The 14,697-nt window shown below is 47.1% G+C and overlaps 2 protein-coding genes across 5 annotated transcripts in view; one reads left to right on the forward strand and one right to left on the reverse strand.

The window, feature by feature from the left end:
* EFNA5 (ephrin A5) overlaps positions 1-4,490 on the reverse strand; it is a 289,016-nt gene extending 284,526 nt beyond the window's left edge. For 3 of the 4 annotated variants that reach the window (XM_086413340.1, XM_086413337.1, XM_086413336.1), the window contains exon 1: positions 4,353-4,484. In XM_086413340.1, the coding sequence (XP_086269466.1) occupies positions 4,353-4,477 (125 nt within the window). In that variant the 5' untranslated portion in view covers positions 4,478-4,484. Of the gene's footprint in view, positions 1-4,352 lie in introns of all 4 variants that reach the window. The other variant, XM_086413342.1, reaches the window with a different exon arrangement.
* A 250-nt stretch (positions 4,491-4,740) lies between these two features.
* On the forward strand, positions 4,741-12,275 carry LOC147370081 (uncharacterized). Its single transcript, XM_086413335.1, has 2 exons — positions 4,741-6,959; positions 9,723-12,275. Exon 1 carries the CDS (start codon positions 4,741-4,743, stop codon positions 5,782-5,784), a length of 1,044 nt encoding a protein of 347 aa, XP_086269461.1. The 3' UTR covers positions 5,785-6,959; positions 9,723-12,275.
* The last annotated feature ends 2,422 nt before the right edge of the window (positions 12,276-14,697 follow it).

Below are 14,697 nucleotides of genomic sequence, written 5' to 3' on the forward strand. Positions count from 1 at the left end.
AAGGTTGGTGATAGGGTCTTTCAAAACCAAGATCAACTTTCCATATTCCCTGAAAACAGATTCTTAGATTTAGACCATACTGACATTTGTTTGTCAGTGAAAAAGGCACAGTGTTGGTATAACGGTATATATATATGACACTGACAGCTTGGACTTTTTAAAATGAAACAAGTGAATTCTGAAAGAGAAAATAATATGCAAGGGCTATGATTAGGGGAAAATGTTACTACATCTCTCAGCTTAGTCACATACATACTGCCTGAAAGATTCTGAAGTGTTGATCTAGAATTCCTATCACTTTCACAACTCAAGATTACATGTTAGCAAAACTAAATGGTGTCAATTACCTGCTACTCTAACATGAAATGTTTAATTTACAAGTCCAAAGAAAACATACCATTAGGTTGAAATTTATAAAATCCCAGATGAACTATAGAGATATCTTTTCCCATAAGAGAATAACATTTTAAATTGGTGATTCTCAAACCTTAACAGAAGCAAAGAACTAAGTGAAGAGAATCAGTACTTTTGAAGTATGGTTATATTTCACATTGTATTATTTTACCATTCCATCCATTAATGCAAACCAGTAGAAGATAGGTTTAATTATCCCAGCATCATTTTGGTAAATGGGCAAATGAATCCAAGAATTTTTCAGTAGACACAGTTTGAATATTTTCTTTGAAAGAATCAAACTGTTTATAGCATGTTTCAGATTAAGAGGCATATTCTTAGTACTAAGCCATCTCTACGGTTATTAGCGTAGCTACTAAGGGAGAATATAAAGAAAGTTCTATAGCTGAAAATCTTTTTTAAAAGTTACTTAAAAGTATTTTACATTATTAAATTAAGGACAAATAGCTATATTCTCCTTGACTTGGTTCTTAATTACTCAAACTCTAACAGGCCAGTTCAGAATAGAGCATAACATTGAATGGATCTTAATATCACTCTCACTATTTAGGTGAAACTCATACAACTCTTCAAATGTTTAAAATATAAAAGATGCACTTACAAAAATCTTATCATATATTTCTGCCCAGATTGATAGGTCCCAGTCACTATTTTTGAGATCTGTAGCGAGTCAACACATAGAATCAGTGTTGCCCACCACCCAATAAACACTGGAAATTTAAGAAGTTATTAGCATTTAAAAAGTGAACCTTTATTTCTCAGAAGTGAATACCTGGGAAGACCAAGTCTAAGAGTAAAACTATCCGACAGCAAATAAATTGTCCTTTTTTTTTTTTTCTCTGTGAACTTAGATCTATGGATCTACTTCTGTTATCAAAGTTCTCAATAGTGAAACCCAACACAGCACATAAACTATGACTGCACAAGTTACATATAAGATATTTAAACCTTGTGATCAAGATATAATACTTAACTTTAATTTCATTCTAAACTTACTTTCAAACTGAAGTCCATAGGTATAAGCTAAAATACTTCATTTACTTCATTTTGCCATAATATCCACTTGTTACCATCTTAATGCGCCCACTTAACTTTTCTTCCAGGAGAAAAATCTCTTAAGTCTGTTTAAGTTGCAATTAAAGTTCTCTACTTTTTTCCACAAGACTGAAGTCTTCTGATAATATTATTCATTTAGCAAAATCTTAAAAGACATGATTCATGTAAAATCAAAAGGCATGGCTAGCTTACTTTACATAAAAACAATAGATAAAAAGAAAATGTAAAACAAAAAATTTAAATTAGTAGACCTCTTCAAATTTTCTAATCTATTTTTTCACTATCTTTTGTGATAAGCTGTTTGTTTCTAAATTACTTAGTTTGCATTTGGCTCCTTTTAAATTACATCCAAGCTGACTTTTCTTAATTCATCAAAAAAGCACCAACATTTCTAAGATAAATCTGCCTACCGGTACCTAGCTTTAAAATATTACTTTTTAAAAGTTTTACTGCAGTAACACATAAAGAGAAACACAGTCACAAATCTCTAAGAATACTAAAATTAAAGTTGAATCTCTTGGATGGGAGTACATCATTCTTCCTTTTAAACATTATCAAATTGATAATGATGAAATAAACAGTATTTCCACAAGCTTCAAATTAGAACACTGACTCGGAGAATACTCTTGGTATTTTAAAATTCTACAGATTAACTTTGGGCAGCTTCAAAGACACCATGGCATCCTGAACAAGAGAGTTTTCCGCAGGCAGGGCAGATCTATTAAAAAACATGACCTGTGACAAAAATCAATGTGCTAATCTCAAACCAAACAACAGTATCAAAAGCATAAAACAGAGATAACCTAAGATAAAATGTCCTCAAACTAACTCAGACTAGCTTGACAGGTTATGAAGGAGGGGTAGACTGGGGACGTTGCTGATGCTTCCAGGACGAGTGGAACTCCCAAGTATTCCAATAAATGAATACCATGAGAAAAAAAAAGATTACCCTGTGAAGTTTGGGGTGGGGAAAAGAAAAGACAAGCAAGAGCAAAATGTCCCAAATTCAACGAACCAATTTCACTGCTATTTTATTTAATAAGGCACTAAAGTTTAAAATATAAATTCCTCTCTTTCGAATATGCTGTCTAATAAAGCCCAAAGGGGAATAAAACCAACCAACATAATGAGACTTGCTTTTAACACCATCACAACTGGAAAGCTCGCCCTATTTGTCTTGTCAGCTTTAATAAAAGGCATCTCCTCTGGCAGGATGGTTCTCTTGTCTTTTTTCCTAATAGTGGTAAGTGGCATGTCAGAGAAGAAATGAGTTTCCCATCCCATCACCCTCTCCAGGAGATGTGTTTTTTTACAGCCAAACTTTGAGGGATGTCTGCACTTGGGCCAGGCGCTGCTATCCGGTCTGGGGCTACCTGGGTGTGACTGTCTTTCCTGGGACAGCAGGGGTGTGTGTGTGGGAGGGGGGTACTCTCTCCCCGTTTTTCAGCCGGTGGACCGCTAGTAGGGAGATCTCCCTGTCTGCAGCGGAGAGGACCTTCCCCCAGGCGGGGGAAGCCCTCCGGTGCCAAAGTAACAAAGGCCGGCGGAGAGGGCCACGGGGAGCGAGGAAAAACTAAGGCGCCGGCCAGCGCCTCTCCCCACGCGCGCAGCGACCGCGAACTCTTTCCTTGGCCTCCCAACTTCCACTCCAGCCCAGGGGAAGGGGGGGGGGGGGGAAAGCTGGGGTTTTCGGTATAAGCGAGGCTGTTTCCCTCCTCCAAGGAGGGCGCGGAGACCAGCCCACCGCTGGAAGCCGGCCTCGGTCCCGGAGACGCAGAGCAAAGTGGGCCCAGCGGGGCCGACTGCTGCCCGGGCGAAAGGAGAGCTGCGACCTGCCCTGGACCCGGAGGGGGCCTCCCGGCCCTGCGGACAAGCCCCCCCGCGCCCCACGTCCCGGGGCTGTGAGCCAGGAGCGTCCGCTTGCGGCCGGTGGCCGGCGCGAGCGCTCGGGCGGCCCGGGGCGCGAGTCTCCGGCTTCCCCGCGTCCCCGGCGGGCTCGGGCGGCGCCGGAGAACCGGCTCCAGGTGACTGCCCGCGTGCCTCCGGCGGCGCCGCCAGCCTCCGGACCCAGGGCTCCCACCTCCGGGGGCAGGCAACTCGGGCAGCTAGCTCGGCCAGCCTGCCGTGACCCGGCCTTCCATCCAACTTTCTGGCCCCCTGCGCCCACCCGGAGGCGCAGGAGGAGGGAGCGTCCTCCCCACCTCCAAGAGCGCCAGGACCAGACGGACTGGGGGGGGCCGCCTGCTCTCCTCGCAATTAAAAGAGGAAAATAAAAACCTCCAGCTTCCGCCTCCCGGGCCCCCTCCCTGCCCCCAGCCAGTGCGCCTTCCGAGCGCATCGGGGGAAAAGGGAAGGAAAAATTCACACACACACACACACACACACACACACACACACACACACTTTGGGGATCTTTGGCGGGTTCTCCCCCGCAATCCCTGCGCAGCCAGGCTCCAGGAGGGAGCCCCTGGCGGCGCTGCGCCCAAGGCTCTCCGCGCCCAAGCCCCGCGCCTGGATCCGGATGCCGGCCAGTCGGCCCGGGTGCAAGAGCGAAGTCTCCACTCCCGGGCTCCCGCCTTTTCCCAGCGTTTCCCCCGCGCTGCGCAGAAGCCGCCAGTCCGGGCGGCCCCGGGGACGCCCAGGGGGCACCCAGGCTCCCCCGCCGCACCCCAACAAAGAGGGGGCCCACGAGAGGCGCGCTTCCCGCGAGCGCCTCCCAAGCAACCCGCGCCCGAGCCCACTCAGACTCAGCGCGCGCGCCGCGGCCGGCTAGGGCGCGCGGATCCCCGGCGGGCGCCGCCGCTCCGTCCGCAGGGCCCCCGAGGCCCGGGGAGCCCCGGTTCTCCGACCCACAGCCCCTACCCCACCCCCCGCCGCCCTACCTGGGGTTGCTGCTGTTCCAGTAGACGGCGTAGCGGTCGGCAACGGCCTTGGAGCCTGGGTCCTGGCTGAACACGCACATCCACAGCGCGAGAAACAGCGGCGTCAACATCTCCACGTGCAGCATCACGCCTGGCCAGCGGCGCAGCCCCCGACGCGCCACTCCGGGGAGAGAGCCGGGATCCGGACGCAGGGAGTGCGGGGGAGCGCGAGCGAGCGGGGGCCAGATAAATATGAATAAATACAAACGCAGAGGGGCGAGAGGCGCGCAGCGAGCTGAGAGCGGGGGGGAGACAAGCGAGAAGAAAAGAAGGCGACGGAGTAGAGGGGCGATCAAGGCAAACTCGCAGCCCCGCTGGAGGGATCGGGAGGAAAAAAGGGAAGCGCAAGATGGAGAGAAGCGTGCGTGTGTGTGTGCGGTGGCGGCGGCGGCGGGGGCGGGGGAAGGGGTGCCAAGCTGGGTCTCGGGCGGCGGCGGCGGGCCGGTCACCCGGGCAGAGGGCGGTGCGCGCCCGGCCGGGCGGCGGCACGCTGCGCAGTCACCGCGAGGGGCGCGCCGCGGCCGCGGGGAGACATACACCGGCCCGCCGGGCCCGGCTCAGCGGCGGCGGCGCGGGCTGCGCACGGCTCCGCCGCCGCCCGGGGCCCTGGGCACCGCGCCCCGCTTCGCTCCAAGTTACTTTGGCAGCCTTTGGGGGGGCGGGGGGCGGCAATTGCAGGAGGGGAGCTCCGTGCGGATTGCGCGGGGGCGGAGGGGGGGCTTCGCGCGTTTGGTCCCAGGCAGTCGGAGGACCCCCCGTTTCCCCCGCCTCCTCGGTGCTTTCGAGCCGGGTGAGCCCTGGAAATCTCGGAGGAGTCCCAGGCGCGGTGGGCGCGGGGCGGTACGCCGAGAAGGGCGGGATCTGGAGTCACGGAGCGGCCAGCCCCGCCGGCGTCCTGGAGCTGGGGGAGCGGCCGCAGAGCTCTGGAGGAGACGTTTTGCTTCGCAAACCTCCAAGAAAAGTTTGGCTCCCCCGTGTCTTCGGGCGGGTCCCCCACCCCTCCTCCGGCGGAGTCCGTCTGCGGCGGCGGTGGGAGGCGACACCCGGCCGCGGGCTGAGTCCCGGGGACCCTTCGCGCGTGCCTTCTTCGGCCGGGAGCGGGTGCACCGGGGCGCGCGGAGAGCAGAGGTTACGCACCAGCCAGCCGGGCGGAGCTGGGATGCCGAGACCCGTGGGGCTATGCCAACCCAGCTGTGAGGCTCGGGGGCGGGAGGGCAAACGACCCCTCGCAGATGAACCCCTCCAACTCCCGAACGGGCCGATGTCAAGTCTCCGATCGCCTTCCGGGAGCCAGACCGAGCCCCCCAGCTGCGGGGCCGAGAGCGCTGGGGGGAGCTCTCAGAAGTGTCCCTGCGACTCCGACCGGTTCCACCCCAAGCCCGGCAACTTGTAGAGATGCATCAATCAGTTGGAAACGCCAAAGGAGGAGGGGAAAAAAAAAAAAGAAAGAAAGAAAAGAGAGAGAGAGAGCGCACGAGCGCGTGGCACCTCCCCGATGACTACATCAGAAAAACCTTCCAGTTCCTCCAGCAGCGGCTCCTCTTTCCCTCCTCAGGCGCAGCAGCAGCGAGGGTGTGAAAACCACCAAGAGAATCCCCAGACCTTCTCCAGGCGGGAAAATAAACTTGAGTGCAGCAGCGGCAGCACGAGCAGCCCGGGAGGGATTGCAACGACTGGCGAGGAGTGGGAAGGGGTAAAAGTCAGTTTTGCAAAAGAGAGAAAGGGGAGGAAAAAGAGAGAGAGAGAAAATGCTTTATGGGAAAAAAAAAAAAAATCTCCTCGGGCACGCCCCCTCGTTAATGACCTGCGTGTAAAGCCGACAGCCGCCGCCGCCGCCGCGCGGGAGCTCGGGGCCGCGCGCGTGGACGTGGACGGGTGCGCGGGGGCCGCGGCGCGGAGCCCGGCCCGACAGGGGGAGGCGCCTGCAGCCTGCGCCGTCGCCGCCTGGGTCATGTGGGCTGATTTTTTTTTTTTCTTCGCCCCCCCCCCTCCACCCCCACCCCTTGCAGTTTACTTGGGAAGGGGTGGGGAGCGGCTGGAGCAGCCAGTCTGGCCCCGGCCTGCTGTTTGCTTACCGATCGGGGTTTTGGTTTTTTTTTTCCCTCTATCCAACCCGATTGGTCTGCTCCACGAGAAAAGAGGCGTTTTCCTAATCTCCTCCCTTCCCCACGCCTCCTAACCCCCACTCCCTCCCCATCCCGGGCCCCACCTTCTAGAAACCTGACTAATTGAATTACTGGGAGTGCTCGGGCGCCCTCTCCTTCGCGCGAACCCAGCTGTGCTGCGCGTAACCCTTTGGATGCTGACATTTTTTTTTTTTTCCCGTCTGGGCTGCGGGATGGTCTCTTTACCTGAGACGAGGGGGTTCTTCAGTGACAAAGGAACGGGTTATCCCACCCTGCCGCCGGAAAGCCGAAATCCGTCTCCGGAGCCCCTCGAGTAATAATAGCAAAGTCTCAGCAGCCGGCGGGCAGGGGGACCACAGTGACCACGTGTTCTCGTAAATCTCCGCCCGGGTCTTCACGACGCGCGCTGCCCGGCTTATCTGACGACCCGAGCATCTCTCAGGTGCCTTTGAATTCCCCTCTTCCTACCAGGGATTTCAAGGTTCGAGGGCAGCAAGGGCGAGTTTTCTTTAAAGTGATGCTTTGAAAACACTTTTTTTTTTAAGTCGAGAAAATCAGTGTATTAAGTCGAGAAAATCAGTTTACAGTGATTACAATTCAGTGCGAACCCTCAGCGGGGAGGACATTGAATGAGGCAGGGACCACCCCCCCCACCCCACACACACACCCGAAACACCTTTTCTAGTTCAGGTCCGAGGTCGGTTCAGTGCGCACTGCCCAGAGGAGAAAGGGTCTGCACGAATCCGGTGCAGAAAAAGAAATGGGAGCGGGGGGGCCGCGGGGGGGGGGGGGGTGCAGGGAGGGAGTTCTCTTATGATCGGAACCCGTCTTGTGTCCCCGGGCTCCCAGAGTAAGGCTGCAGCGCCTCGGGCCCCGCACCGCCCCCCAACCCGGCCGCCAGCTATGCGCGGCCGCCCCAGAGCCGGGCAGCGTCGGGGAGGCGCGCGGGGCGCGCGGCGCTGCGGCGCCTGGAGACTCGGCCTCGCGGGGCCGGGGGGCCGCTGGGGTCCCGTCTGCCTGACGCTCCAGGGGATTCGCTGCCTTAGTGGGAAGGCCTGATCCCAGGAAAGCAGCCAGGTTCGGCTTCCGAGCCTGCAGGCTCTCCCCTGTACTTATGAGCACAAGGAAAGGAAAGATCGTGTCTTTCCTCCGGCGCGCTCCGGTCCCTGCGCCTTGGATTTGCAGGCGCTTCCTAGCTCTTTGGAAGCGTCCACGCGCCCTCCAGTGGCGGGCCTGCGGTCTGCACCCAGTGGGGCTACTGCCCGCGGCCCGGCCTGGATGAGGGGGACCGAGGCTCCAGGGCCACCAAGCATGCAGGTTGGAGAGGGAAGGAACAGTCCCCCCTCGACGTGGGGTTACCTGGGTGTCCCCGGCTCTCCCCTAAACGCTGAGTCGTTTCTCAGTTACAGGATTATTTCCCATCTGGAGAGACCCTGAAATTGTCCTGGAAAAGTAACTCGTCCCCTTGTGACTAGACACACGAAATGCAACCTGTAATTGTAGACTGCGCTGCAGATCACCCTAACAAACCAAGTGCCTTGCCACATTAAGAAATGTGTATCCAAAATCATCAACAGAAATTCTTCTCGACCATCTGTATGTTTCACAGAATTCCAGCAGTGAGAAGTCAGAAAACTTAAGCTAGGGAACTGAAGGATAAGCCTTAATTTTTTTAGTCAAATTGTCATTTAAAACGTTTTCTCCCCCCCGCCCCCCCACCCCCGCTGCACTACCCACCCCCCACCCCACCTCCACCCTCCACCCTCCACCCTCCACCCTCCAGTTCTGCTGATGTTCAAGTTCTTGGCCTATTTTACGATGAGCTTCTTTTTTTTCTGTTGCAAGAAGGTTGCATTTTACCCTGTCTTTCAGATAAGAGCTCTAATAGGTGTTCCTATGACTGAGGCAGTTTTGCAGGAAATATTCTGGACCCTTTTAAGGGACATATGCATCTTTAGGAAGATGAGAATTCACGACTCCTATCTTGGGAAAAATGCTGAATCTCATAAGAGAGACTTTTTAGTCAGGGAAATATCAGGTATCAGGAGTTAGCAAGCTGGCTTCCTGTGGCAGCAAAGCCAAAAGGAGTAAAGAAAAAGGAATTCTATTCACTTATTTCCTATTTGAAACACACACTGTAAGCAAATGTGAATTATCAACATATCAAAAGAATATGGATGTCCTGATATTTTAAATATTTCCAATTTGTTTAAGTCTGTATGGTCCCATTTTATGCAGAAAAAGAAATCCTACATTATGGGTTTCCTTAAAATGATTCAAGGAGTAGGAACAAAAGCCATCAGAATTTGCAACTGTTCAGAACATAATTCAAATGTCTATGAGAAATAATTCATACACTTAAATGCCTCCTTCTGGGATTATATACCTAAGTAATTACTGATATTGAACTAAGTAAGAAGTCATATGATAGATACATTCGTAGATGAAGTTTGTAGAGAGGTATTGTGAAGTATACTTATCATTAGATAATATGGCTTCGTCTCTTCAGATAATATGGCTTCGTCTGCTCAGGAAAATATTCAAGTGATTTGAATTTATACAAATCAGCATTACATAAAATAATTATGATTAGCTCAGTGTCACAGAGGCAATGACTCCGAAAGTTGGTGTTTACAACATAAGTCATCTTTTGCCAAGTATAGGAGAAGGTGCTAGGGTGTCAGAGAAGACAGCGAGAAACCATAACATACAGAATCAAAGTGCAAAGAGTGTTTGAATGCTTTGAGTTCTACAAGATTGAAACAGGGTTGTTGGGAGCTTAGACCTGAAAAGTTGGTTCAGAATGGACTGTAGAAGTTTAGCTGTATTCTAAATATATTTGGATTTAAAGCTACAGGCAAACAAGCACACTGGTGTTTTGAAAGCAAACGACACTGAAGCAATTCTTCAAATTAAAATACAAATAGGGATTCATCTGTTTATTCATTTATTTATTACTTTTTGGCCAGGAAGTATCTAGATGGGTGTTCCAACCTTGGCTACAAGTTAGAATTACCTTGGGAGGTTTTTTTTTTTTTTTTTAAAGAACCATGTCAAGACCCAACTCCCTGTTTTAGTTGGTTAGGGGTGGGGGTTTGGTTTCTCTAATTTTTAAAAGCTCCTCAGGGAATTCTAATCAGCATAGAAAATTAAGAGTCACTGATCTAGGTAATTTATTTTTACCTTAACTATTTCAATATTTCAGGCAAAAAAAAAAGAAAAGCTCCGTACTTAGAAGAAATGTCCAAGCAAACCATCAAAGCAAGAACATTGATACTTCCAAGAACTGAATTTCATGATACTATCAAAATGCAGTGACACTTTAAAAATAATTTTCACGTGGCACAAAACAGAATGCCATCTCCTAAAATATGGATTAGTCTTCATTTTTAGATTAGTTTGGATTTCCTTTCTGTATTAGCTGCCGCCAGATAGAAGTGGAAATCTACTGAGTCAAATGTCCAGACAAGCTGGTGAATCAAGCCCCACAGTCAGATGAAGCAACTCTTGTTGAAGAAAGCAGTTAAATGAGAACTAATACCCCGAAGAAATAATAAGGGAAATAAACTCAAGAGCAAAGATTAAGAAAGTAGTAACTAGACAAAAAACTTTCTGGCAGGTGACTCACATAATGTGATTTGTGCTAACCCTGCTGTCTTCCTAGAACTTCAGAATTCATCCCAAAGAAACAGGTTCCATCACCAAACTGTCACCCTGCTATCCTGCGCCCAGACTGTTTGAAGTTGCTTCATGAAGCCTTCTCCCTTCTTGACCCCTTTTATAACAGCTTTCTCAGAATCTTTAGAAAGAACTCTTCCCTACCTTTGCTTTCCTTAGACCTTAGGAAAGGCTCCTTTTCTGTTTCTGATGCAGTTGCGTTTCCTGGGTGTAGTCTAAAAGAGGGAGGAGAAACAGCCTCTACTAAAGTACCGACTCTCTACCTTCAACCTGTGACCTTCAACTTCCATCTTGAATTTGCTAGGATCCCTACAGTTGCACTCATCTCACACGCTAGTAAAGTAATGCTCAAAATTCTCCAAGCCAGGCCTCAGCAATACATGAACGTGAACTTCCAGATGTTCAAGCTGGTTTTAGAAAAGGCAGAGAAACCAGAGATCAAATGCACACATCCGCTGGATCATCGAAAAAGCAAGATCCAGAAAAACATCTATTTCTGCTTTATTGATTATGCCAAAGCCTTTGACTGTGTGGATCACAAGAAACTGTGGAAAATTCTGAAAGAAATGGGCATACCAGACCACCTGACCTGCCTCTTGAGAAACCTGTATGCAGGTCAGGAAGCAACATTTAGAACTGGACATGGAACAACAGACTGGTTCCAAATAGGGAAAGGAGTACGTCAAGGCTGTATATTGTCACCCTGCTTGTTTAACTTCTATGCAGAGTACATCATGAGAAATGCTGGGCTGGAGGAAGCACAAGCTGGAATCAAGATTGCCAGGAGAAATATCAATAACCTCAGATATGCAGATGATACCACCTTTATGGCAGAAAGTGAAGAAGAACTAAAAAGCCTCTTGATGAAAGTGAAAGTGGAGAGTGAAAAAGTTGGCTTAAAGCTCAACATTCAGAAAACAAAGATCATGGCATCTGGTCCCATCACTTCGTGGGAAATAGATGGGGAAACAGTAGAAACAGTGTCAGACTTTATTTTTGGGGGCTCCCAAATCACTGCAGATGGTGATTGCAGCCATGAAATTAAAAGATGCTTACTCCTTGGAAGGAAAGTTGTGACCAACCTAGATAGCATATTCAAAAGCAGAGACATTACTTTGCCAACAAACATCTGTCTAGTCAAGGCTATGGTTTTTCCAGTGGTCATGTATGGATGTGAGAGTTGGACTATATAAGAAAGCTGAGCACCGAAGAATTGATGCTTTTGAACTGTGGTGTTGGAGAAGACTCTTGAGAGTCCCTTGGACTGCAAGGAGATCCAACCGGTCCATTCTGAAGGAGATCAGTCCTGGGTGTTCATTGGAAGGACTGATGTTGAAGCTGAAACTCCAATACTTTGGCCACCTGATGAGAAGAGCTGACTCATTTGAAAATCTTTCCCTGATGCTGGGAAAGATTGAGGGCAGGAGAAGGGGACAACAGAGGATGAGATGGTTGGATGGCATCACTGACTCAATGGACATGGGTTTGAGTAAACTCCAGGAGTTGGTGATGGACAGGGAGGCCTGTCGTGCTGCAGTTCATGGGGTGGCAAAGAGTCGGACATGACTGAGAGACTGAACTTCTCTTGAAGCCTATGGATAATTTTACAAGTTACTGAAATATTCTTAAAGAGACTTTTGTAGAATTTCTTTTTTATTGACTACGTGTTGCTTTGTTCATTTTGAAACTTAGTTTAAGACCTACATAGTAAAGTTTTTAAACATACAGAATTTTGAGCAGTCATTGTGATAAAAAGCCAAACCAAGTGATTGGTCACATATGTAAATATGCGTTATGTTTCTGTGTATTACAAATGTGTATGTGCTTACATATAATTCTGAAAGAAGCAAACAACAACTGGGTGATTCAACCAATTTCCACATCATTTTTCATTACCCAGACTTCAGTATATATACCATAGAACTACGTGGCCAACATTCAACTACAAAGCTGAAATTGGTAGGTGATAGTTTCCCACAAGAAATGTTTGTGTGTCCTTTACTATTGGAACATGTATGTACTTTCACTGCTCTGTAGTTCCCCTCTTCAAATATTTAAATAAAAATCACCAAATAATCTATCTGCATTCTAAAACTCTAATCAATCAACTGACACAAGTGAAGTATCCTAAAATGGTCTTTGTGAGTGATTAAATAGCATTACACTCCGTGCTTAAAAGAATTCAGATTACCATGAATGCATATTACTTACTAAATAAGTAAATAAACGTATAATATATCTGTTCTATGACAATGGCAACATAGATACCTACAGCATGCTGCTAAGTCGCGTCAGTCGTGTCCGACTCTGTGTGACTGCATAGACTGCAGCCCACCAGGCTCCCCCGTCCCTGGGATTCTCCAGGCAAGAACACTGGAGTGGGTTGCCATTTCCTTCTCCAATGCAGGAAAGTGAAAAGTGAAAGTGAAGTTGCTCAGTCGTGTCCGACTCTTTTCGACCGCATGGACTGCAGCTCTCCAGGCTCCTCCGTCCATGGGATTTTCCAGGCAAGAGTACTGGAGTGGGGTGCCATTGCCTTCTCCGACCTACAGCATACCCTTATTTAAATAAAAAGAACATATGTAGCCTTTTCATAAACACAGTTAACCTGTGCTTTTTTTCTCAAATATATGCAAACTAATAATTAGGATACTTTTCTCCACCAGCTACATCTAATGTCACCCAAAAAGTATGTAAGTTGTGTGCTTTTGTATTTTTTTTTTACTTGTTTAGAGACTCCCCAAAGGCAAGAACATCTTTTTTAAAAAAATTTAATTGATACCATTATGTACATACACATTTATACACACGTAGCATGTTTATGAGCATGCATATGGATAGGGAGAGACAGAAGTTATTTTTCAATCAATTTTCCCCCAAGATTTCATCAACTTCTGTGAGAATTCTATTTAAAGGCAAGCAGAGGATATAACCCTTAGTCAGTGGGCATGATTTCATGAAATAGAAAATGTTTCTAAGCCCCATTTTAACATTGGCTTTACTTTTTCTCCCTGGATCTAAACTGGCTAAGCAAAATAGAATTATGGCAAAGTAAGAAACTCTTTCCTCAACTATGTGCATTTTTTCTTTTTTCTTTTTTTTTTTTACTTTTTTTTTACCTTTTATGGCTCAGTTAGGGGATATTTTGGAGTGTGGATTTTTTTTTGGTAGTCATTTAAATAATTGTCTCAATTTTTTTTGATTTTTCTTGGCCATGGTAGAGACGGTCTTTTAAAGCATATTATTTATTTTTTTAGGAAAATTGTCCTCTTACTGCAGATTTATAACTCTAGTAGAGACTTCCAAAAATCTTATGCCAACATTGTAAATTTTACTGTGATGTCGTAAAGTTACAGTTAGGGTATAATTTTTTTAAGGCATTTCATTTTGTAGTTTGGAGTAATAGTTATAAAGCTGCTCTCTATAGAAACCACTGTAACTTGTGATTTTAGAACGTCAGATAATAATGCAGAATATTGGCCAAAACTTTTAAAATGAGAAATATTTTACTGAACTGACTCTTTCTAAACTGAAGTCTGGGAGAGAAATGTGTTGTTAAAATGACTACCTTTTAACCAAAGATTATCACTTCCATTTCCATTAGTCTACCTTGGGGGGGCTGCATATGATGTATACTAATTAAATAGGATTTATTGGTTCAGCTAGATTCTGAATTACTCTCCTTCCTTATGGATTAAGAGAGTGCCTTTCTTAACCCTTTTCCTTGAAATCCATCAGGATCTTTTATGTGGACTGGCTAGTATTCTGCACACTTCTAATGCTTAATAAATATTACATTACAATATTAGCATAATAATAAATCATCTTAAAGTACTACATGGGCTATTAAGTGAGATCCTATTCAGTTGAGCCAAGACATCAAAAAGTTTTATTTTCTCTATACGCATACAAAGTAATTTAAAAACTCCCTTTCCATGAAATGTCCTTGCATCCATAAGATGTCTACATATTACAGAGTGAAGTGGTGAAGTGTGTGTCTCCAGTTATGTATTTCATTTGTTCAATTCATTCTGGGGCCTGAATTTGCCATTTTAGTAAGAGGAAATTTAAAATCGGGCAGACAAAAATGGAAATAGCACCATTTGTCAAGTAAATGCCCTTTTCGCAATGGCAATTCTGAACTCTTTATAAAGGATTTCCAGGCCAGCAGCTAGGTAGTGTCCCTTGCCATTAAGAAACCCTGCTTTGTCTGTGACCGGTTACGTCACACACACCTAGACCAACAACTGCGGAAAACGTGGGGATTCTGTTTACGGTTACAGAAACGAGAAAGAAGTTAAAAATATCCTGTCAATACAATCTCCTCCTAACTGGTTGCTGTGAGGGAGCTCCTAGTTGGAAACTGCCATCAAAGCTGAAAATAAAGACATTTCCTTTTCCAAAAGTATTGTTCAAATATTACACATTATATCTACTCAAATAGGATAAAGATGATGCAGAATCTGTGATAGATAGCAAAATGGCCCCAATTCTGTCTCCTT

This window comes from Bos grunniens, chromosome 7 (genome assembly GCF_055505025.1).
Source record: "Bos grunniens cultivar Pamir isolate PY7600 chromosome 7, Bosgru_T2T1.0, whole genome shotgun sequence".
Taxonomy (NCBI): domain Eukaryota; kingdom Metazoa; phylum Chordata; class Mammalia; order Artiodactyla; family Bovidae; genus Bos; species Bos grunniens.